Here is a 25,071-nt window from a genome sequence, read left to right as displayed (position 1 = left end):
TGGAACTTTGGTTCATCATCAATAAGGTCAGTGAATTAGATTTTTAAGTGAAATATTTCAAACGCTCAGAAAAGTACAACAGACACCTGTCTCACCCCCCCAAGTGTTACACACATTGTAACATTTTACAGTTTTTGCCTAGGTTTTTTTTTTTTAAGAAGTAAAACATTGCAGATATCTAAACTACCCTCATTCCTTCCATCTTATTTTTATCCCTTCCTCCCCAGAAAGGATACTTCCGTGTAATGGTTAGTTTGCTTCCTTTAAAAACCTTAAACAAAAGAAGCTTTGGTTTTTGACGTAGTTGCAATCTGAAAGCCTGCGTACAAAAACTGATTTTACATCATTTAGCAACCTATTAATACTGTGCAGTAACCGATAACGTCTACATGTCTTAAAGTATTGACTTTGGTTTTGGAGGTGAAATTGCTGACGTTTCACTTTCCTATACATTATCCTATTTGATGACAATCGCATCTACCTCAGGCCTGTGAGATCAACAAAGCAAGCTCTTTTCACTCTTTCACATATAGGAAAATTGAGTTAAAGAAAGGACTTTACCATTGTCACAGGGCTGCCAAGCAATGAAGCAAGGTCTAGTACCTGGTTCTTCTGGCTTTCAGTCCATTACTCTTTCTGTTAGGCCAGACGATTTTATAATAAAACGAAGGTATTCTACAGGTGGAAAGTCACCAAGGCCAGCATCCCCAGTGTGCACTTCATGGGTTAAAAGGACCCAGGTGAAACAGTGAAAGGCCCAGCGCCATCTGAAAATCGTCCCTCTGTGGGTGTTCCTCTGAAAGCAGATCAAGGACTTTCATTTCTGTATCCAAAGATAGAACCCAATTAAATTCTGTTGCTTTTAAAAACTATTAAAAACCACCCATTAAAACCAAGGTGCAACTCTTCTGGGCAGTCCAGGAGTGTAGTGCATTTTGAGCAGATTATTCAGTGTTTTTTCCATTAAAGAAAAATAAATCAAAATGATTTAATTCCCCTGAAAGGTTTCTCAGGCGTTCTTAGCCACCTGCAGATGTGGAATAAGTTGTTAGGCTCCATCCTTTAATTCCTCCTCTAAAGCCAAGATGACAAAGAAGGTACATAATTGACTTCACTAATTTAATTTTAAACTTCAAGCTAATGAGAAAAACTGGTAAGACACATCCTCTGATTAACACCTGTTCTTATCATGACTTTTGAGTCTATCATTTTTTTGAATATGTAAAAGGAAAGACCATCTTTAAAATGACCAATATCCCAGCAGCACTAAATACACTAGTATTTTAAACTGGTATTTTTATTTTTAATTCACTATCATGACTAACAAAGCTATTGTGTATTGATTATCAGTTTTTCTACAAGTGGGAAAAAATTATACATTTCCTATGCTTGATATTAAATACTCTTTGTATAATTTATTTCTTTTATGATTCAGAATGTACTGTGTGGTTATCAAGTTTTTATTTTACTATGGAAGCACACAAACAACAGTTAAATAAAAGATAGAATAAACCCACTTTTTCCTATCATTCACATTTTTGTTAGTTTTCATTTGTATCCAATAAACCTATAGGATTGTATTCATGTGCACAGGACAAAATGCAAACTAAGGTATCTCTGACTATTTACGTGTTTTATTTTTATGTATAAATAGGATGGAATCAACAGAAAAGTGCGAAGCCGTTATTGGTCATTTTAATGGAAAATTCATTAAGACGCCACCCGGAGTTTCTGGTATGTTGTTTGTCTAAAATTGTATCAGTAGTCTTTCGTTTAGGATGTGGTGCCTCTTATATCAAGAACAAAAAACTCCTCATTTAGCTCTTTAAAATTTATTTCTTTGGATCTACAAATAAGACTTCAAAATTCACTTCTCCCAACTGTTTAAATATGAATGGAAGCATAGAGAAACAAACTTATGGTTACGGGGTGGGAGGGGGCATAAATTGGGAGACTGGGACTGACATATACACACTACTATATATAAAATAGATAACTAGTAAGGACGTACTCTATAGCACAGGGAACTCTTCTCAATACCCTGTAATGACCTATATGGGAAGAGAATCTAAAAAAGAGTGGATATATGTATATGTATAACTAATACAATTTTCTGTACAGCAGACACTAACACAGCATTGTAAAGCAACTATACTCTAATAAAAAATTCTTTTAAAATTCCAAAAAAAATGAAACGTAAGCTTAGGGGAAAAAAAAAATATATATATATATACACACACACACACACACACACACATATGAATGGAAGCAGACCCAGTGGTAAGGAGGTGTGTGACTTGCAGAGCATTCAGAAGCCACTCCTCCTTGGATGAGGAAGCCATCCTCTAACTCACCTCATCACCATCCTCAATAAATATCCTGTCAGTCCTATCCGTTGAGGACTGTGGTACTTTCCACCCCGGCTCGCGCCTTCTTTCTGGAAGATGTCAGCATGTGTTACCCCTCCCCCTTACAGTGCCTGGACTCAACTTCTGTGGCCCCTCCATCCACTCCTCTGTGGCCACTTCCTCCCATTGCTCTGCCCCGTGTTGTCTTGACCAAGAAAACACCGCGCCTCAGGAGCTTTTCATTCCAACATTAGAGCCCCTCTAACTCCCACTAAACCTGGTCTGAAATACAGTGGGCTCCAGCTTGATCAGACCCTCAGCATCACTGGTCCTCCCTCAGCCTCTCACCCTTACCTAGATAGCAATTCTCAGTTTTCACCAGCCTGCTCAGCCCTCTCCCTAAACTGCTCCCACACCCCAATCCTAAGGAGATGACTTCACTTCCCTTTAATCAGGCTGTCCTGTCTTGCCCTTTCAACAGCTTCCTCTGCTGCCATTGGGTTACTGTCTGCATAGCGCCCTGAGGACACCCACCTGTACGGCAGCATTTAACATGTTTACACGTGTCAGTGCACTAAACTAAGCTCCTCGAAGGCAGAGGCTGTTTTCTTATCTTTCTGTGTTCATGCCTAGCTCAGTACTTGAACCGTACTGTTCAAGCACCAGTAACTGTTTGTTGGTTTTGCATAAATTTCACTTCACTATTCACCAAGACACTACCTATTTGCAAGCTAGCGTGCAAGCGGCTGACCACAAACTAGAAGACGTTTCCATTTGTGCGTGTGTAACTAGCGTTCAGTATTTATTCTTCTGTAGCTCCAAGGTTCCATCTTTAACTGGATGGCTGATGATTATGATTAGGGATCCACTTTACTTTTCTGTATCCAGGTGAGTCTCACTTCATAGAGAATCTGTATATAAGTGTGTGCGATACCACGGACTAACTGCATCCTTTAATACCAAAATCTGACAGCATACAGTTTGCATGGCTGTACGTGAGCTTGAGCTAGAGCATAAAATACAAGGTCTAGACGTACGCTCTTCCAAGGAACTCAGCCTTGTGAAAGAGCTTCCTTTTCTGTTTTTTAAGTCAGTTTTGTTGTTCCATCCACAACACTTGAGTTGAAAGAAAAAAAAAAGAAACGAGAGGGGAATATTTTTACCTTCCAACCAAGTAAAGACAAGGGAGAAATTTCATACGTGGGAGGCTTCTGCCAGCCTTGCCCCGCGGGGCCTTCCAAGGCCCCTGCACACAGCTGCCCCCCGTGTTCTCCTCGCTTTCCATGCCATCCTCAGCATGGGCAGAACCCCAGAGTATTATATAAGTCCCTTCGAAGGGCTGCTCACCCAACCCACCTGTGACCTCGTTACTTTCTCAGCTCATTCTTGCATGCAACAAGGAGATTTCGAGAAGGAAAAACACCCCAGCACACATTTGTTTTGATGTTGTATCAAAGATAAGATCTACCGGCTCCCTGAATGAAATAGATCTCAGGGTGTCACGAATTGAGGTTGGACAGTTTCCTTTTTTCTCCAAAGGACTTCATGGTTGTGTCATTTAACTGTTTTCTTTGAAGTAGGTTTGAAGACTCTTGGTCACACCCATTCTAGGAAGAAAAAGACCTTGTTTTCCAAACCACACGCAAATAATTGTAGGATTCTCTGCACCTTTGCAATGAATAGTTTCTTCCAAGTAGTGCTAAGGGTCAAAGCGAGCGTAAGAACCAGATGGGTTCCTTCTCCATGGAGAGCATCCGGGCAGGGAAGACAACCAGGACTTAACTTTATGCCATTTTCTGATGTTTGATGATCTCTCACATGTTTTAGTCTTGGTTCCCAACTAGACTGCATGTCCTTAGCGGCAAGGGCTGTGTTTTATATTGTTTTATATTGGCGGGAAGGGCTGTGTTTTATATTTTAATTTTGTGGTAGGCACCAAAAACCTGTGCATCACCCTATACCAGCAGAAGTCACCAAGCGGTTTCCAAGAGCATTTTTCACATAGAGCTCATCACAAGAATCGTGGCTATTTTGATGGCCTTTTTGTATAGCTTTTGCCTTTAAGTGAAGTCGAGCTACTTTTTGGCAAGAGCTTGAAACGTACAATGCGGGATTGGGAAGCATGCTATTCCAGTGAACCCAGCCTTTCCCCAAAACAAGTCTCCAGTGGACTGGAGAACCCACAACAGAATTTGAAACCATTTTCAACTTCTCTGGATTGTTTTTTTGTACACACGATACAAGAATTATCTTTGACTACCTGTCTGTTTATTAGATGCTGCTGTCTCCCTTCCAATTACCTGAATGGCTGCTGTGACATGGGTTTCCCCGTGGAATGCATATGATTATTGTCAGTAGAACCAGATGAAAAACAAAAATATTGTCAGGCAAGGGTAAATTGAATGGGCCTCCACTTTACTGTTTAAATAATGTAGGCTCATTGCTAGGCAGACGTAACATTTCATAAATACAGTCAGAGGATGGTTTATTTAATGATGCAAGTTGTTTAGCGGGCATAAGCAGAATTATCCAGGATGGTTTTGTGTCAGAGTACTCCGATTCTTGCACGACTGACGATTTGCCTGTGACACTGGAGCCAAGTATAGGAAGGAAACCTACATTAGACACAGTCCCCAAAAGACACTTTCTTTTGAGGACTGAAAAGAAAACGCATCGCGTGAACAGTGCGACGAACAGTAAACTGAACGTAAACTCATCGCGTGGCGCTCTTAAGAAAGTCTCTAGATGGCAAAGCAGAGAGGTCAGCTGTGCACGTGAGTTGTCACTTCTCAGATGCCACCCATCCATCTGCCAACACACTCTCATACCGGGGTGATGTGGCTGGCTTCCCCCATGCCTGGCATACCCCACCCTGGCCTGGGGCCTGGTGCATAACGTAGTATACGTTTAGAGTTCCGTAAAGATCCACTATACCACGTCACGATTTTTTATACAATCTGCTTTCTGAAATCACTTTTTAAAAATCTTGTGCTTTTGTGTCTGATGTTACCACATTTTCAAAAAGGCTTTATCTTACGGCAGATTCTTCAAGTGTACATCATAGTTTGTGTTAAAAAAAAAAAAAAGTTGCTCAGAAGGCCGTTCCTTCTGTCCTTCCTCCCACTCAGTCTCTCATTTTTCCCTGAAAATGTTGAAATATTGTCCTTTGCTTGGATTTACCTTGATTTCGAGGGCTAGCTGGTTTGCAGAAAGTCAGATTTGCTTGGAAGGACCCCAACAAGGGTAAAAGAAGCAATGACTTCTTTGTGAGACAATCTAGGTGAATTCCACAGAGGTTTAAAATAAGTACGTCCCATTTGCTTGATAAAAATTCCATTATGGAGAAATAGGATGGTGGTGGTTTCCCACACAGTGAACGTTAGAAACGAGAGATGGGTAGAACTGACGTCCAAATTAGGAGACGTGCCCAAGGCAAAAACACTATCACTCATGGCCATGATTCAGGGATTTGTCTGAAAAATATTCTTCCAGTACCTTCCTGGAAGAGAGTACAGTCTCCAAGAAGACTAATGCACATGGCATGTTAGCTGGAACTCTCCTAGGGCTGCTTGCCCTGCACCCGTTGTTTCTGCCTCTGTGGGAGATGCGCACGACACACACACCCCGTGGATAAAGGCCACGTGTATATTCAGTGCTGCAGGAAGCAGTATGGTCACATCTCTCTTTCTGGACCTCTCCATGACGTGAATGGAGTCTGCCCTTGTGTGCTAAGGGCAGAGAGTTTTTAAAGAAAAGAAAGAAGTGTCTTTTCACTGGGTATGTGAGCGCCTTTGAGATGCCCAGTATGGTGCGGACATCATTCTGCCACATCGCCCAAAGCTTTGCCTGTGTCGTGGAGGAGCTCTGTCGTGTTGTGAAGTGCATATGTGACTGCTGGCCTGCTCCATCCAAAGACCTCAGCTTGTTCTACATCTACTTTATGTGTTACTTTGACTTTTCAGATTGGGTACATGCCCAGCAGGGCTTGAAAACCGCTCTTACATTCTGGAACGTTCTGTGTATAGGTAAAATTATTAGGGCCTTGTCCTATGCCAGGAGGCAGAAAAGGTAATGTTTAGGGGAAAAGTTACAAACCTAGTAAAAAACCTGGAAATCTTTCAAGGGTTTTTATTGCCCGTTTCATTTCCCGAATGTTTGGCTTAAGCATTATTAACTCTGTTAAAAACAGAAACGTTTGGCAACTCTAGGACAAAAGAAATACATGTGGAATGTTCCTGACCTTTAAGACAATGTGATCATACCTTTGGGATCGTGATGTGTTCATGTCTGTCTCACCCAGTATGTACAGTAGAGCAGAGTCTGAATGCATGTATTGTTGAGATGTTCCAGCCAAGGGCTGGAATCTTATGAGTAAATCATTGCCATGAAAGCAGAAGTGCTGGAACCATCCTGGGAGGCCAGTGGGGTGAGGGCTGTCTTGCAGATCCCAAACTCCAACTCATTCTCTACCAAGGAGGGAAGTCTGGTTTTTAAAAAGTGACAAGGGACCTCAACGAGAAGTGTGCCAGTGTTTGTTTTAGCTGAAGATCCTTTGAGTGCCCTGCCAGGCTTAGGAGGAGGCTACCTTCAGACAGCTGTTACCACCATGGATCACACCCAGCCTACAGCAGGCCCCTTCCAATCAGTTTTACACCTTTCCACTCTCAGGTTCTGCCAGAGAGGAACAATAAATAGTGGAGTAAGATTTTATAAAAGCATAAGGATCTTGGGTGGAAGATGTAGGTGTTACTATGAAAACAGTTTTCTAAAAGGCATTTGCCAGTAACTTCATCCTTAACTACAGCTTGAACATTTCTTTATTCTATGTGAAGCCAAGGCAGCAACTATAGCCAGCTCTTAAATCTCACAGAATCAAATTCCAGGGAAAACAGGCCAGTCCCTAAAAATGTTTATAACTTCTGAACCGGAAGTTCCTCTCCCGAGAATTTATCTTGATAAGTCAAAGGTAAGAGGAGGGGCCATAGCTCAAAATTTGAGCTCCTCCTGTTGTCATAGTGATAAAATAATAGTAACTAATATTCATTGAACTGTTCTAGGCACTTCATATATGTTTATGTATGTTAATTGTAACAATCTTTTGTACAATCTTAAGTACTCTTATTATCCCCATTTCCCAGATTATGAAACCAGAGACGTGCCTGGAGTCACTAGCTAGTAAATGGCAAAACCAAATTTCAAACCCAGGGAGACTAATCTAGAGCCAGTATTCTAACCACCATAGAATCTGACTGCCAATATCGCGTGGGCACTGGAATCAAAGAGATAAAAAAGATAACACACACAGATGTTCATACGGTGTTACAAGAACAAAGAAACTATACATGATCCCTTTTCAAATAGAACATTATGTAACCATTAAAGAAAAGAAAAAATTCTATAACAAGGTAGAGAAAGGTCCACAATGTAAATGGTAGAAGAAAAGGCCCTATCATTGCAAAAATGAAAAATATAGACTTAGAAGAGTAGTAAATATAGAATATTAAAATATTTATGTTGGAGTGATGGGGAAGTATTGCGTTTTTGTTTTCTATTTAACCTGGCTTGAATGTTGTTTAACCATTATTTTACTGATAAGTAGAGCTGAGTGGGAGATGGAACTACTCTATCAGGGTCAGGAAAGGAGGAGAGATAGAACCTAACAGAGCAGGCGTGGGAGGGTAGGCATCTGCAGAGAGAAGCTGGAGCTCTGCCCTGTGGTAAGAGGACCGCAGGGTTTGGTTAGAAACAAATAGGGGGCTGAAACAGGAAATGATGTCGTGCACACAAAGAAGGGATAGTAGGGATAGGTTGAAATTTTTAAAAGAGCCCTGGATAGTTTCTTGCATGTCCTTAGCTGAGGGGTCTTGCAAGTAGCCAACAGTTTCAGAAAGGAAGCTAATTACGGTTGCTGAGTGGACTACTTTTCTACAACTGATAGAAAAGCTTCTCTCAAGGGCAGTTTATGTGTTAGAGACTGTTGATTGGGATAAAATACTGCATAGCTAGAAAAATGGGAGTTGGGGAGTAGCAGTTTCTCCAGCTGTTAGAACTTGGTGAGGAAAAGTTCCACTTCGTTACAAATACAAAGAACTCATAGCCCTCTGAGTGGTTGGATTAGATAAGTGGGGAGGATGTCTGGGAGGTCTAGTCATGAACTACAGTGCTTAGTCAAAGCAGGCATTCCAGAAGTGATGCTTCACGGGGGTGTCTGGGGAAGACAGTTGAGCGCAAATTACTGTAGAGTTTGAGCTTCAGAAGATGGGTAGGGACACGCCTTGGTAGGGATGTGCAGTGAGGCATCGTGGGCATCACCCCTATGGCTCACAGTCCCTTAGGAGGGACTGTTAGTGCCACCAATCAGGCACTGGTAAAAGATCATCCCTGTCGAGGGCACATTGGAGAATCCAGTAATGCAGTTACCTTAGGTGGCTCTTAAGAGATGCCCCCTCAAAATATCAGATCAGTGCTTGCACGTGGCACTGCCTACTGAAGGCTCTACCACAGTAGTTAAGCTTCTGGAGGTACATGTTCTTGTTGGTTCTGACGAACAAGAAAATAACTTCTCTGTCTTGGCGAGTAAGGACGAGAATCTGACCTGAGAGATTTCACAAGGCATCTGAGGCACACCCTTTACAAACCCCAAAGATCCTGATTCGTTAAGGGAAATTCAGCCTAGAATACTTTGCATATTTGGCAGAATCAGTCAGTAAGGGGTAATTTTATGAAACATTATATCATAAATGTTTTTGTTAGAACTCTTTGCAATTATTGTTTTGCTCAATAAGGTGAAGAGTTACTAATCTAGAAAACTACCATATAGAGGATATAGGTGGATGGTTAGAAACTAATTTTTTTTTTAAGGTTAATATACCCAAACTTACCTGTTGATCACACTCATATTACTAGTATTCAGGGCACGTCCTTCTCTGCGTGCCAGGCCTCCTCAATACCTCCCTTCTACAAAGAACAATCAAGGAGGCCACCTGAGGGATCTGTTCTGTAGGAAAAGCTGACATCACATAGCATCTCCCAGTCTTTAACCTGGAACCCTGGATATTAGGCTCCAAATGCAAACTAGAGACTATTCCCTGGTCGAGTAAGCCGCAGCATATGCCAGTCGAATAAGGAACTCTCATTTTGTAACAATCTTGCGCTCACTTAAAAATAAGTGGGCCATGACACAGATCTGGGTATGTAAGTTTGGTTTTCGATTCAAAAATCTAACTGAAGTCCTCTGACTCTTTCTCAGTCTAATGGTAACGTAAATGTCTTAAAGAAATCTTCACATAGTTGCTTTCATCGCACACATGATACAATCTTTGTAATCAATAGGTTATCAAGAATGCTTAGGATTAAGCTGTGTCTCATGTCATCCAAGTTCAAGGAGCGGCAGTGTAAAAGAAATATAGCTGTTCCTGTATCAGAAGTGTTTCACTTCTGCTGGCATTCTTATTAAAAACAAACATTTCAGTAAACAGTGCTCTGTCCCATAAATGGCTAAATGGCCTTATAAGATTGGGGATGCTCTCGTCCCCATTAGACTGCAAGAACTATGAAGTAAGACCCTGTTTTATTCACCACTGTATCCCTAGCTCTTCAGACTATAGCTGGCACATAGTAGGCACTCAGTAAAACTTTCAACTGCTAAACAGACCAGAGAAAATTGTAATAGAGGGAAGAAGCTGTTAGAATTTTATATTGCGTCACACACACAGAATAGTGGGGTATTCCTGTTCCCCAGAAGCAAGGAACCAACAGCTATCTAAAAACTGTGTCATTTCTACTAGTTATAATTCTTTAAAATAAGAAATTAATTTTCCTAAGATATGGGACACCTGCTAGTAGACAAACTGTTGTAACTACTTAACCTTTTTGGTTTTAGAGGAAGGAAAATATCTTAATGACAGCACAAAATCATGTAGCAAATGTAATTCATTTTTGAAAGATTCAACTACATTCTGTTCCGTTTGTTTCATTTTAAATGATATATTTGCAAACATGTCATCGCTCACTTTATGTTTACCTCCTCAATACACCGTTTTTAGCAGGCTTGATTGTTGCCTGAAATTGCTTTTTCTTTGACGGAGCTTAGTGTAGATGAATGAAAATGTGTTGGAAGCACCTTCCCACGGATAGGGAAGGCCTGTTTGGCCTCTCAGCAAATGTGCAGCCCTGGCACTCGCCAGGGATGGCTACCCAGCTGCTTCCATTCACGCCTGCCTGGGCAGCCCCGGTGAACTTCCAGAATGAGTCCGACCTGGTCGCCTCCTTTCTCTGCTAATAGAGGAAAATGGTGCATTTGCATCACTTGCTGTGCCAAGTAAACTTTTTTTTTTTATTTGAATTTCAGTCTAGGAGCTCATCTTTATAATGCCTCTAGATAGAAGCAGTTCCCCAAAGTGAAGCCCCACAAAGTGTCAGCACCACAGAGTTTAATCTCTCTCTCTTGTCCCACAAGGTTATGGGGAGGCAGATTCCTAAAACCTCAGACATCATTGGAGAAAACATTTGATGCCGTAAGGACCTTTCTAGGTCGGTGGAGAGTGAGATCTTGTTTCCAAGTTCTCAGTTTGTCCTCAGAGGTCAAGGACGAGGCATCCCCGGCCAGGGCAGACAGGCATTCTCCTTCCTTCCACTTGAATGCTGTCTTCTCTCGGCCTTCCTTTCCATCTGGCCCTGAGCGGCCCCCTTGTAGAGTTAAAAGCATCTCCAGGGGTTAGAAGGCTCTCTTGTTTCACTGCATCCATTTACTTCACCTTCTGTGATTGTTAATGAAGGTGGAAATTGCCAAAAGTCAGTATCTTTTTTTTGAAAAGACAGAGAATGTAGTTTAGGAAGGTAGGATTTGGCCCCTGTCCATCTTCCATCACACCCGGTTTGCCTTAAATGGAAGAATGGAAGTTCCTTGTTCTGGAAATCGGTGGGTGGGGGAGGTGTAGGAGTCAGAAGGGAAGCCCGGGGCATCTCACCAGACACCTGACAGTTTTGCTCTCACCTCCTGGCACCCGTAGTACTACAGCTGCCATTCAGAGAGCTCACGTGCCAGCCCGTCCCTCTGGAGCGGTTCACACCAGGGAGAGGAAAAAGGAGTGCCAAACCATGGCCCCGACAGCCTCGAGGAGGAATTGTAGTTGGGTTTTGGGTGCATTTTGTGTTTCGTCAGAGGAGTATTGAGAGGCACTGTTGCTCCCACCCTGTCATTAGCGGGTGGGTAATAGTGATATAAAATAAGAGGTGAATTAGGATAATAAGAGGCAAAGGAGAAAGGAATAAATTTTCCACAAGTAATACTTTTCTTTTCATGGTTATTGAACTTTGAAACAGAACTTGAAAGTAGTAATCATGGTTCCACAGTAGACAAAGGACAGAATGTGAGAGTCAGACAGGAAGGTGTGATTGTCTTTATTACATTAACTAGAAACATACAGAAACAAGCACAGCTTTGAGGAATACACTGCTATTTTCATTCAAGAAAAATTTTTTTAAAAAAAGGAGAAGTCATGGGTGGCCTACTGTGTCATCGCCTTTTCTTTTCTTTTCTTTTTTTAACTAATGAATATGTATCCCTGGTAAGAGAGTCTGTGCATCTTATACATCTTTTGCTTTTCTTTGTTAGTTTCTTGGGATCATTTTTTTGAGGCAGATGCATAGTAAAGCAACACCAAGTGGGATGATTAAAGGCCCAGAAAAACCTTTAGATAGGGTGGGCAGGTGTTTTCAGCTTTCTCACAACAGCTGTCTTCCATGTTGTATCCCCAAAATAAACAAATAAGACCTATTTGTATTCATTCATTGATTCAGCCAAGATGTAGAGAGCGCCTGCAACACGCCAGACACTTACTTGGGCACTGGGAATAACAGGGATGAACAGAAGCCACTGCTCCCACGGAGCTTCCACTCTAGAGGGGAAACAGACACCAAACAAATAGCCACACTCACAAAGTGTGATAAATGCTCTGAATAAAAATACAGTGTGAGCAGTATAAAGGGGGGCTTGTTTTCTACTGGAGGAAGTGAAGACTGCTCTGAGCAATCGTAATGGAAAGCTATGGGAGCATTTTTAAGTGGCGGAGGGGTGGGTGACACAATCCTGTTCACATTTGAAGATTTACTGAAATGGAATTAGAGAGGGCCCAGAGTGAAAAGAAGAGTATCTGCACCTAAAGAAGTACAGAAGTGAATCCAAAAATGCCTTTGCTTCCTCAAAATAGCTCTTGAAATGTTTCATTACGTTCTGGTTTGAACACCATAACTAATATATTTTCTGTACAGTATTTTTCACCAGTGGATCATCTCCTAAGGGTCTGAGTAAACTTTTGCCTTGAAGTATTCTATCCATTCCCTTAGAGCACCAACACTGCTCCTATTAAAAAAGAAATTCAGGGACTTCCTGGTGGCGCAGTGGTTAAGAATCCACCTGCCAATGCAGGGGACATAGGTTCGAGCCCTCGTCCGGGCAGATCCCACATGCCGCGGAGCAACTAAGCCCGTGTGCCACAACTACTGAGCCTGCGGTCTAGAGCCCGCAAGCCACAGCTACTGAGCCCGCGTGCCCCAGAGCCTGTGCTCTGCAACGAGAGAAGCCACCGCAATGAGAAGCCTGTGCACCGCGGCACTCGCCACAACTAGAGAAAGCCTGCACACAGCAATGAAGACCCAGCGCAGCCAAAAATAAACACACACACACACACGTATATTTAAAAAAAAAACAAAAGAAATTCAGTTACGTTTTGTCACTCGTACACACGTAACATTTTGGTTTCCTGTTATTTTTCCCTGTTTACCCAGCTCCTACAGAACCTTTATTGTGTAAGTTTGCGGATGGAGGACAGAAGAAGAGACAGAACCCAAACAAATACATCCCTAATGGACGACCGTGGCATAGAGAAGGAGAGGTGAGACTTGTAAGTCCTCTCTTGAAACTTCCGTGGGGGTGTATGATCATGAAAGCTACGTGGATGGTTCCACAAGCAGCATCTTGACTTGGCTGCCACGCTTCTAGAATAGGGGCCAGGATTAAAACTTTATAATGTCACATAAAACTCTTCCCGGTGAATACCGTGCTAAGAGTGGTGATTCTCCCGATGGACACATAGATGATGGAAGCAGCTGTGTTTACCAGTTAGCTACATAAAAAGTAAAACAGCATTTTAAATTGCTGTAAGAAATGCACGAGTGTTTTTTTCCTCTAATGTCACGGTTTCTTAGGTTTACGTTTTAAATTATTCAGAAATTACTTGAAATATTATTAAAATAAACAGTATATTTGTCATTGAGGATTTTTTGCCTAATAATAATGGTCTTTAGGAAAAAAAGCTCAATTTCTTAATAAAAATGTTGGCCCATCATTCCCCCATATTTATCGTAAATGGATTGTTTTTGTTTTTTAAAGTAACATACTGGTTCAAGAATGTCTGGGGAAGTGCCGTCCAGCAGAAATGTTCTAGAATCTATACTGTCCAGTGATGATCACTAGCCGCTTAAGGCTATTTATTTGAGCACTTGGAATGTAGCTTGTATGGTGGAGGGACTCAACTTTTCATTTAATTTTAAATATAACAGCTACCATATGGGACAGTGCCTGCCGATCTACAGCTTAATTCTCGTGTTGAGTTTATAATTACATTTGTCTAACGGAAGCTCTCAATTTTATCAAATACTACTAAACTATCACTGTTTTATGTTGCCATGACTCTGAGAAATGGAATTTTTAATTTGTGCCTTTGCAGATGAATGTTTCTTTTTCTTTCCCATAGGCTGGAATGACACTTACTTATGACCCAACCACGGCTGCTATACAGAACGGGTATGTCATTAAGATAAATACATAATGGCTAGAGGGAAAATGTGAAAGTGGAAAATATCAGATGTTTGTTCCGTGAATGATTCTATTTAAAGGATTACTTAATAAAGCCTTTTGTGTTTGTTCTAGATTTTATCCTTCACCATACAGTATTGCTACCAACCGAATGATCACTCAAACTTCTATTACACCCTATATTGCATCTCCTGTATCTGCCTACCAGGTTTGTACCTTTAGGATTCATCAAGAGTACGACAACTTGCCGACCTTGAATCACTGCTACATTTTTATGTGTCTTAAAATTTTGAACATTTATAATGAAATTTTAAGTCAAATGTTATGCAGCTTGGATACCCAATTTAGAATCAGCTGCTTTTTATTTGACAGAGTGATTTACTTTTATGTTTAGGAGAATGTGCAACGAGGGGAAATGGTTGTCAGTTGTCACTCCTTGAAACGATAGCATTTTAGAATTGGGATGAACCCAAATACTTCCTCCACAACAGGCCCTGCTGCTGGACACCATGTGTCCCAGAAATTGAAACGGAAAGAGAATTGCTGTTAGGTAAAATACAGACTAGGTGTGCACCCTTGCCTTCGTTAATTTGTCAGCAGGAACCAACAAAAGAGCAAGTAAACATGTTAATAAATAAAAACGTGTCTCTGTTAGGTAACATGAAATGAGCAATGCAGTGAGATTTGAGGCCAAAAAAGAGAGGTGACTCCCTGTTTATGTTATTTTGTGAAGAGGCTTTACCCTAAACTCCCAACTTAGAACCAAGATCTCATTAAGCACCTTATTGTCGTGTTGATTTGGTTTTATTGCAGGGGTAGCTCCTGTTCTCCATGAACCCCATGGTGGTGCACATGTACTTGTCCTCCCGTATCAGAGTGCCTCTCACAGGGTTGCCACCTTGGCCCAGACAGGGGCACTCTAACGGAGTCAGTTACAGACATGGGAATACACTTTTGTTGACTGTTGAGATCCTGTGTGACTAAACTAAACTTCTGTGTATTCTTGTTTTTAAAATAATTGAGTTAGTTATTGGAGCCCTGGTTTCTGGGGGTAGGGGACGACAATAATAACTGTGTTATTTCACTTCTGTAAGCCTCAGTTTCCTCATCTTTAAAATGGGGATAATAATAGTTTCTGTCTCATAGGCTTATGATAAGAACGAAATGAGATTATCTATGTAAAGAGCTCACCACAGTACCTGGCATATCATTAGCACTCAGTAAATGTTAGCTATAATTATTATCCTTTACATCCAAGATTAACTGGCTGGTAAGAGTATATCCATTCTGCTTTTTTAAAATAATGGATTGGTCAATGTAAGCAATATCATAAAGGTGGTTCTGTCGAAAAGCATAAAAGTAGCTCTGGATAACAAAGAGAAGAGATTAAATGCACTAAAACTGAAGTTGTAAAGTAGCATTCACAGCCTCCCTCAGCTTCTAGGTTCTTTTCACTTCCTTTCTTTGAGTCGTCACTCATTTCCTTTTATCTCTCTGGGTTGTTAAGTTACTTAACGCTGGTGCTTCAGTTTGCTAGGCATAGCACTCACTCATTTAATGCCTTTTTAATGATTTTGAACTTTAGATTTCTCTGTTTTCCTTTCCTGTATGAGATTCAATGAGATCTGCTCTAGTGCATTTTCCCTAATTAACAATTCCTATATCTGATGTTGAAAAGTAGTCTTCTTTCTTAACTATCTGAACTTGGAAACCTCTTTATGTATACCACTAAAAATAGAGACAAGTAAGCTTCTCCTCAGACAAATGAAAGGTTGTGCATATTAATCTGAATGTATGCAGCTATAGATATTTACAGCTATGAACGCTTCTCCTCACCACCTCTTTTTCTCTCTTTAGTATAAAAGCAGTGAGCATTTTGGCCACAGAATTATTTCATAGAATAGAAAAAAATTAGGAGACCAGGGTTGTTAATAGATTTGATAGACTTAACTGGAAACAACTTTTCATTACAAAGGCCTGATTTCTTCTCCTAGGCAATCTGTGTTTCCCAAAAATACATGTGGAAATTCATTCCAATTGCCTGGCACTCAGTGCCATTACCTTTTAGACTGATTCTTAACCCTATAAGTTCAGGAACCCAATGGGGTCAGCAAATGGGCTTTAAGTGATCTGTGATTCTCTTAAATTGTTTGCAGAATGTTGCTTGTATGTGTGCAGTCAGTTGGGGGGAAAAGGTCTATTTCCTTCATCAGGTTTTCAAAAGGATTCATGATCCAAAAGAGGACAAAGAACCAATGATAAAGAATTCACAGAACATAATTATTATTCCCATTTTATAGTTAGGGAAAATTGAGGAATAGAAGTTGACAGCAGCATATTTGTTGCTTAAGAAAGAAAATTGTATTAGATGTCATGGCTTCCTAACCCCATGATGATATAAGCTATTAGATTATTAGGACCACTGGAATTATACCCAAAATGGGTGCATCTGGCCCAAATTGGGGTCTATAACGGGAGCTGCTCGCCTCCCCATGATTTATTCAGTGAAGGCCTTGCACTCCTGTTGGAGCAAGCCTTTCTCTGCTAAACCACTATATGCTCATACAATTGGATTTGAGAAATTGGCATCTGCAAGAAACCACCATTATCCCGTTGGGGAAAGGCTGCAGTCCAGATAACTGAAATGTTAACAAGGCAGAAGCACTTAACTTTGGTCTGCCTTAGGTGGCAAAGGAAACCAGAGAAAACAAGTATCGGGGCTCTGCTATCAAGGTAAATCATAATACATTCTTCCCCCATGACTCTTCCCCATATCCTCTCTGTAGAACCTCTGAAGTTAACAGTAGCAGATGAGATACAGGAGGGGTTTGTTCTCAAGAATTAGAGGCAAACTTATTTTGAAATCACATAGTCTCAGGAAAGCTCTGGGCATCAAGAAATGGGCTGATAGTCTTTCTCTGGGGTGGCAGAGACTACACATGCTTTCTTTCCTGCCACAGAACCTGACTCTCACGTCTTACACTTCTCGATCCAGAGGGTCTGCTGTATAGATGCCCTTTTGACTGTAGTTGTCAGGATCTAGTTACTGAAGTTTAATTTCCTAAATCTGGATTTCAGATTTTTTATGTTTCACACTAACTAGAAATTGTTGACTGCCAGACAAGATTTCTGAAATTTAAGGTCCTGGGTATAAAAAGGGGGTTGAATTTGATTATTCTCTTTAAATAAGCACATACTTTAAGGATTAGTTTCTAATAAGATGTGCTGGAATTAATTCTCATTCCTCTGTATTCCTAAAGCACCTACCGTTCATATCTTGACTGTAATACTTTTCACTATTTCTTTGAGTTGTTTACTTGTTTATCTCCCTTGCTTAGACAGTAAATTTCTTGAGGGTGGGACCTATGTCTTCCTTTTTCTCTTTGGTGCTTGATACTCAGTAAATACTTTTTGAGTGGGCAAATGGAACTTGGTTTTAAACAATCATTTCATCCTATTCAGAGTGACCAGTTTGTCAAGAACTCTAACTGCCTTAGTCTTAATCTTTTTAATCATTGATAGTATTGTTTCCTTATTTTCCTTCTGTAGATCTTAACATGATTAAAAGAGCTCTAGAGAAATAGGTAGCACTCTAATGGAAATCAATGTTTCTTCCAAAATCCTTCCTTTTCCAGGTGCAAAGCCCTTCTTGGATGCAACCGCAACCGTATATCCTACAGCACCCCGTAAGTTTTTCATCTTAATGGCTTTGTAGTTTATAAGTAAGCTATGTATATGTTAAAAACCATTCTCTGGGTTTAAACCATTTGCCCAAAGATGGTGTAGGATTTGGGAGATTTTAAATATCAAATATGAGAATGAGTTCATTATAAAACTTTCACTCACCTTGTCTTAAAATAACTCGGTGGTTGACCTTAGGTCAAGTTCGCAATCCATGAGAATTTAAACGTAGGAGATTGAATTTTTAAATTTTAAAGTTTTAAAATTGCTAAATTTTTAACCATACTTAGGATGAAATAGCTCTCATTTTTTACATTCTATTTAATGCAAATATAAAGTGTTCAAAATTGACCTAGAGTTTTTCATTAGCGTTAGCCTCTCCATGGAAATTATTAAAAAAAAACTAAAGTAGTAACACCGACTTTGGTGAATAACAAAGGTGATTTCTTTAGTGACACAAGCATGTGTTGTACGTATTTATATATTACATTTTTTTAATTAAGTGAGTTACACTTCACCTTATTAGGTAGTATAGTTAATGTATTTTTCAGAGATACATAAAATCCAGTTTGTGGAATTAAAACATGGGTTTAAAAGTTGAAAAATAAAGGTGGAGAACAAAATCACAAAAGAGACTAAGAATGCCTAATGTAATAATCTAGATGCTTGCCATGAGGCCGCCACAAATTTGGCCTTAAGCTTTCTAGTAACCAGTGCAAAATGGGAACCTTAGTAAGCAATACAGTTCACGGTACTTATAAAACGCATCAGTTGCTTAGGAAAATCACACTGTTCTTGGCCTTAAAATGAGATAGGAATTTCTCTCGGGACAACTTCCTAAAGAGGACACTATGCAGTGTTAGACCAGGCATGTGAAACAGCAGAACAGGGACACATTCTGAACAGGAAGTTGCTGAGATGACTTTGAAGAAGCAGACAAAACATGTTTAGTTGATGACACAGGAGAAGAGCTCTCTGATGATATAGTTATGTGTGTTGTGTGTCTGTATAAACATACACACCTGTGTTTCTACACACACACATCTGCACACATACCCCACAAAGCCACACAAACGCCTATGGCAGTCTGCATCCCGGGTACTCTGTGCTGTCCTATTGGAGAATGCTGGATATCAGCTCACTTTTCATTTGGGGGCTTCCTAGTACAGTAGCTCCTACAGATGAATGAGGGAGAGGAGCAGGAAGCTCCTTCTGCATATTCTGGGGTTTTGAGTCATTTCCATGATACCACACACTTTTTTTTTTTTTTTTTTTTTTTTTTGCGGTACGCGGGACTCTCACTGTTGTGGCCTCTTCTGTTGCGGAGCACAGGCTCCGGACGCACAGGCTCAGCAGCCATGGTTCACGGGTGCATGGTTCATGCCGCTCCACGGCATGGGGGATCCTCCCAGACCGGGACATGAACCCGTGTCCCCTGCATCAGCAGGCGGACCCTCAACCACTGCGCCACCAGGGAAGCCCACCACACACTTTTTGATGATGCACATTAAAAATTTTAAAGGAAAAAATTTCTTAGGAAATATATTAATAACAAACTACTTCTGACATGAATCCATATCCTTTGTGGGGGGAGGGAGGGGTCAACTATTAGAGACAGAGGCAGGCATATCTCTGAGTTGAACAACTTTGAGACAGTAGTGGTGTGTGCAGAAGGCTCCTACCTTAGGATTCATTCCTTCTCCCCACCCAGATTTAGACTGCCTGCAACCAGCATTAACGCACCTGCACACCAATCTTTGCCCTCAATTGTGTATCAATTTATCAGTAAATAACAGTGTATTTAAGGGATGAGTCAGGTACAGTGATACCAAAAACCTAACATTAATATTTGTAGGGTGTATCAGAATAATTGCATCCTCAGGTAATCGGGTGATAGCAAAAGTGAGAGGAATGCTATAATCCATAAGAATATTACAATTGGATAAATTAGAGAAAATGCAAAAATCCAGAAATAGAACTAATTGAGCTTCATACACAATTAATGTACCATTAAGTAATCATTAAAAATCATGGGCTTCCCTGGTGGCGCAGTGGTTGAGAGTCTGCCTGCCGATGCAGGGGACACGGGTTCGTGCCCCGGTCCGGGAAGATCCCACATGCTGTGGAGCGGCTCGGCCCATGGGCCATGGCCACTGAGCCTGCGCGTCCAGAGCCTGCGTGTCCGGAGCCTGTGCTCCGCAACGGGAGAGGCCCGCGTACCGCAAAAAAAAAAAAAAAAAAAAGATGATAATGACAGTAAGGCAGTAAGGTAAATATTTGTAATGGAATGTTAAGTTAAAAAGCAAAACCCAGGGGCTTCCCTGGTGGCACAGTGGTTAAGAATCCGCCTGCCAATGCAGGGGACACGGGTTCGAGCCCTGGTCCAGGAGATCCCACATACCGCCGAGCAACTAAGCCCGTGAGCCACAACTGCTGAGCCCGTATGCCATAACTACTGAAGCCCATGCACCTAGAGCCTGTGCTCCGCAGCAAGAGAAGCCACCACAGTGAGAAGCCCACGCGCTGCAACAAAGAGTAGCCCCCACTCGCCGCAACTAGAGGAAGTCCGAGTGCAGCAACAAAGACCCAACACAGCCAAAAATAAATTAATTAATTAATTTAAAAAGGAAAACAAAAAAGAATCCATCTGCCAGTGCACGGGTTCAGGCCCTGGTCCGGGAAGATCCCACATGCCGCAGAGCAGCTAAGCCCATGCGCCACAACTACCGAGCCTGTGCTCTAGAGCCTGCGAGCCAAAACTACTGAGCCCACGTGCCTAGAGCCCGTGCTGTACAACAAGGGAAGCCACTGCAATGAGAAACCTGCGCACCACAACGGAAGAGTAGCCCCCGCTCGCCACAAGTAGAGAAAGCCCGTGTGCAGCAACGAAGACGCAACGAAGACCCAACGAAGACCCAACGCAACCAGAAATAAATTAAATAAATAAATAAATAAATAAATAGAAGCAAAACACAGGATATGAAATAGTTCATGTGCCCTGGTTGCAACTCTGTAAAAACATGCAGAGGCCAGAATCTGGACAGTGCTACCCTGACCATGCTAACAGCTGTGTATTAGAGACAGGCTGGGTTATACGGGTGATTTTTTTCACCCCTCCTCTCTGTTTTTAACTATATTTAATTTTAGTTTTGATGACCAGAATTTTTTCAAATGAAATCAAAGATTCTAAAATTGGATTAACAACCATATCTGAATCTGCTTCCCTCCCCTGGCACCAAATTGCAGTTGAAAGTTCTGAGAAACACTGAGTGAATGAAAAATGTGATCTTGATACCAACAGCCTGAACCTTGAATCAAATGACTATTTTTTTAACATTTTTGAACAAAACACTGTATTTATAATATTCAATATAGTATATTGTTTTGTGGCTGCATGAAACATCAACTGTCATTTACTTTAAAAAAAAAATTAAGCATTTTGTAACCTTGGCCAGCCAAAAGTAGTTTGCGTTTCCTGTCACACCCCATAGTTCTCCAGTGGACTAGCTTGCTTTACAGTTAAGTGAAAGTAAAGGGAGAGGTATTTAATAGAAGGATTTCTGTGAAGTGGGTGCTCTTTTAAAAAGTCTCAGGAAACACAGTCTAGACCATTTATAAGAAATCATGACACCATTTGCAAGTTTGAGGGGAGGTTATTTTAGCTTCATGTTCCTCAGTAAACTAAGGCATTTCCTTTGCAAAAGGTTGTTCCAGAATCTGCACTCCCTCCCTAAGTTTGTCTCACTTCCTCTGTCTCCGACTCCCCAGGGTGCCGTGTTAACTCCCTCAATGGAGCACACCATGTCACTACAGCCCGCATCTATGATCAGCCCTCTGGCCCAGCAGATGAGTCACCTGTCACTAGGCAGCACCGGAACAGTAGGTGGCAAATTAATATCATGTGTCTCAGCAAACAGAGGAGGGTAGATTAATGCAGCCTGTGTCTTCCTTATCAATTAGACTCTGTAATGTCAGAGACTATGTCTGATCCCCTCTCTCCTCCCACATTGCCTTTCACATAGTAAGTACTCAGATATTTCTTGATTAATTGATGAACTAAAAGTCTGTCCTCTGGGTATCTATCTATCTCTCCTTTATCAGAATATAGTATCCATACAAGACCACTTCTAGCCCTAATGACTAATATCGTTCATTCACACTGGCAGACCTGGTCTCATGAAGCAAAAGATGAAGGTGATTCATGGTAGTCAAGGCAGGGAATTTTTACTCACTTATTTCTTCTTGTATGGATTTTGGGGGCACTGAATCACAATCTTAGTATTGACTTATTTCCTCAAATCCAGGGACTCAGTTGGGAGTTGAACCAATCCCAGATTCACTTCCAGGGTTGATATGTGTAGTGTTTAGATGGTCAGATGGCCAAAGGCTTTTAACTGAGACCATATCTATGGTAGCTTAAAAGAACAAAGGGTAGTATTTTCCTGGCTTACATTCCCAGCCAGCAGAAGCAGTTTGTAAAGGCTAAGCCAGGGCCACACACATCCAGTGAGAAACCTCTCCTGCCTTCAGAGAAGGATGGCTGTCGGCATCAGGAAAGCAAGGGTCCATTTCCCATTTTTCAGTGACCTGCTAAAGATGTAATAAGTCATTTACTTCTTGGGGCTCCACCTATGGAAACAATTCTAGATACTGGTTCAAGGGGCTGCTGGAAACTCATGAGGTCCTTTGAGGGAGAGACCTTCTTGAATAAAATAGCACGTTAGTGATGCTGAATTACCGAGGACGAGAAACTGTAGTGACCATCACCCATGGCTCGTCGTTGGCCATGCTGACTGTATTCTTCTTTCCAGTACATGCCTGCCACGTCAGCTGTGCAGGGGGCCTACCTGCCACAGTATACCCACGTGCAGACGCCGGCGGTTCCTGTGGAGGTTGGTATAGACTGTCCAGTGGCCGTTCTGGCAGTGAGTAATTTCAGAAATGGGTTAAATAGAACTCAAAGAAGAATCAATCGAAAGTCAAACATTTGCATAAAGAATCGAGTTGAGAGGGAGTCTATGCCTAGAGTTGTTTTCAACTATGAAATATTCTCTGCATACAAGTTAGTAAACAGCATCCAAGCCACACCCCCAAGACTCCCAGAAATACTGATATTTTCTAGGCTTGTAGCACATTTCATACCCCTTCAAGGCTCTATCTTGTCTCCTGTAAAATGACGCTTACAGGCAAATTAAAACACAGGTTCTTGTCTCCTGTAAAATGACGCTTACAGGCAAATTAAAACACAGGTTCTTGATAAAGCTGGAATTTGCAATACTAGTACCAAAGATTATATCAGTAATAATTACAAAAATTAACTTGTCATCACTAAGATACTTGAAAAAAAAAGTTTCAGAACTGTAACAGGGATGAGGAACACACCATACCTGTTTTTATAGAGACTTAGTAGAGCTAAATAACTCTTAGTTCTTGTAACGGAAGATACTGTTATGATATTGATATGGAAGAAGTCTGACATTTGAATTCAAGTTGGGCAGAAAGCATAGTGTTTTCCTGCAAAGTACCCTTGAAATTCCAAGGAAATTCATCAACCCAGTCGATCCCCCCCTGCTAGGCAGATCCCATAGGTTCCAGTTCCAGAAACAACCCCAGGACTGTGGCTGGATTACAGGGGAGGTGGGATGTGTTTTGTTTGCTTCTAAATGATTGAAATTTGTGCAGTTATTGATAGCCACAGTTACCAGAACCCCTTATCTGCAATGCTGGAACAAACAAATCTGAAACGAAAAATTTTCCTTGTAACTACTTTAGCAAAACACCTGACCTGTGACAGAACCCAAGCTGAACTGATGTAAGACAAGATCTTTACCCCATTTACACTGCATATTCATACCTTTCAGCACAGACCTATTCATGTGTTTGATTATGAGGTACAGCCCTAGACCCCACTGGGTATAGTCTCTGATATACAGCATATGCATACCATGTTTCAGATTCTAAAATCTGAAAATACTGAATTCCAAGTCACATCTGGCCCCCAAAGGGGAAGAGATCTGTTTGGTAAATTGCAGCTTGATATGAAGAGGCAACTCATAAAAGTTAAAGGAGGTTCTTTGGGTCTATCAGACATTTTAACTTCTTAGGGAAATAATTAACTTTGAAGGCTCTATATGACATTAAGAAAATCACTTTTAAGGAGTGCTTGTTTTTAAGATGTGGGACTCAGTCCAACCTGGGTAACAGAGTTTGGATTTCTTTGCTCACATGTCTCATCTGTTCTGCTTTGTTGTAGGAGGCGAGTGGTCAGCAGCAGGTGGCTGTAGAGACGTCTAATGACCATTCTCCATATACCTTTCAACCCAATAAGTAACTGTGAGGTATGAGAGAAAGGTCTCCATCACTATAGGGCTCAAGTCAAGAAAAGTCTATGATTCTTGTATCAAAATGGTACTTTAAACAACTCAGGTCTGGTCACACCACACTGCTTCAGTCATGGCCAGGGAATCCAATGTTACTGGAATGTTAAAATCAGTGATTTGGGGCTTCCCTGGTGGCACAGTGGTTGAGAGTCCGCCTGCCGATGCAGGGGACCCGGGTTCGTGCCCCGGTCCGGGAAGATCTCACATGCCGCGGAGCGGCTGGGCCCGTGAGCCATGGCCGCTGGGCCTGCGCATCCGGAGCCTGTGCTCCGCAACGGGAGAGGCCACAACAGTGAGAGGCCCACGTACCGCCAAAAAAAAAAAAAAAAAAATCAGTGATTTTGTGGATTTGTAGATGAGTATTCTGTCCAAAAAGAACAGTGCCTTATACTGAAGTCAAATGTATATTTATACTCTCTTCCTCCCTACCCACCCCCTGCCAAAAGATTGGTAACATAATCAGACAATGCCAAGTACCAAATTTGTCCTACAATACATTTATATATTTTTTTATATTATATATATATATATATAAAATATGTAATATATATATATTGTTTTAATGCTCACAAACTAAAGGAAATATAGCATAAGATTTTGCTTAATCTAGCATTACAAGATTAGCAGAATTGACTGTGAATCTAATATGACTATCCTTATATTGAGAGATTGCTCTCCCAGCTCCCACTTGGACCAGGGATCTCAAAACTAGTCACTCTGCCATGCAGATTGCCGTAAAACAGCTCCGTGGAACTTACAACACCTGGGTTTCTGGATTGCTCTGGTGAAGTATGTTGCAGGTCCCAGATTTGAACGGTGGACTCGGGGCATAAAAAGTGACCTC

General features: G+C 41.3%; 1 protein-coding gene across 14 annotated transcripts in view; it reads left to right on the top strand.

Moving 5' to 3' along the window:
* The window catches only part of RBMS1 (RNA binding motif single stranded interacting protein 1), a 212,577-nt gene that overhangs the window by 184,728 nt on the left and 2,778 nt on the right, over positions 1-25,071 (top strand). For 4 of the 14 annotated variants that reach the window (XM_049712070.1, XM_049712069.1, XM_049712073.1 and 1 more), the window contains exons 6-14: positions 1,655-1,734; positions 13,137-13,252; positions 14,105-14,154; positions 14,281-14,374; positions 16,852-16,899; positions 17,802-17,852; positions 21,616-21,726; positions 22,659-22,772; positions 24,101-24,185. In XM_049712070.1, coding sequence (XP_049568027.1) covers positions 1,655-1,734; positions 13,137-13,252; positions 14,105-14,154; positions 14,281-14,374; positions 16,852-16,899; positions 17,802-17,852; positions 21,616-21,726; positions 22,659-22,772; positions 24,101-24,178 — 742 coding nt within the window. In that variant the 3' untranslated portion in view covers positions 24,179-24,185. The remainder of the gene's footprint in view (positions 1-1,654; positions 1,735-13,136; positions 13,253-14,104; positions 14,155-14,280; positions 14,375-16,851; positions 16,900-17,801; positions 17,853-21,615; positions 21,727-22,658; positions 22,773-24,100; positions 24,186-25,071) is intronic. The other 10 variants (XM_049712075.1, XM_049712074.1, XM_049712072.1 and 7 more) reach the window with 9 other exon arrangements.

Source organism: Orcinus orca, chromosome 7 (genome assembly GCF_937001465.1).
Source record: "Orcinus orca chromosome 7, mOrcOrc1.1, whole genome shotgun sequence".
Classification (NCBI taxonomy): domain Eukaryota; kingdom Metazoa; phylum Chordata; class Mammalia; order Artiodactyla; family Delphinidae; genus Orcinus; species Orcinus orca.
Note: the sequence above shows the minus strand (reverse complement) of the source record. Positions and strands in the feature narration are given on the sequence as shown.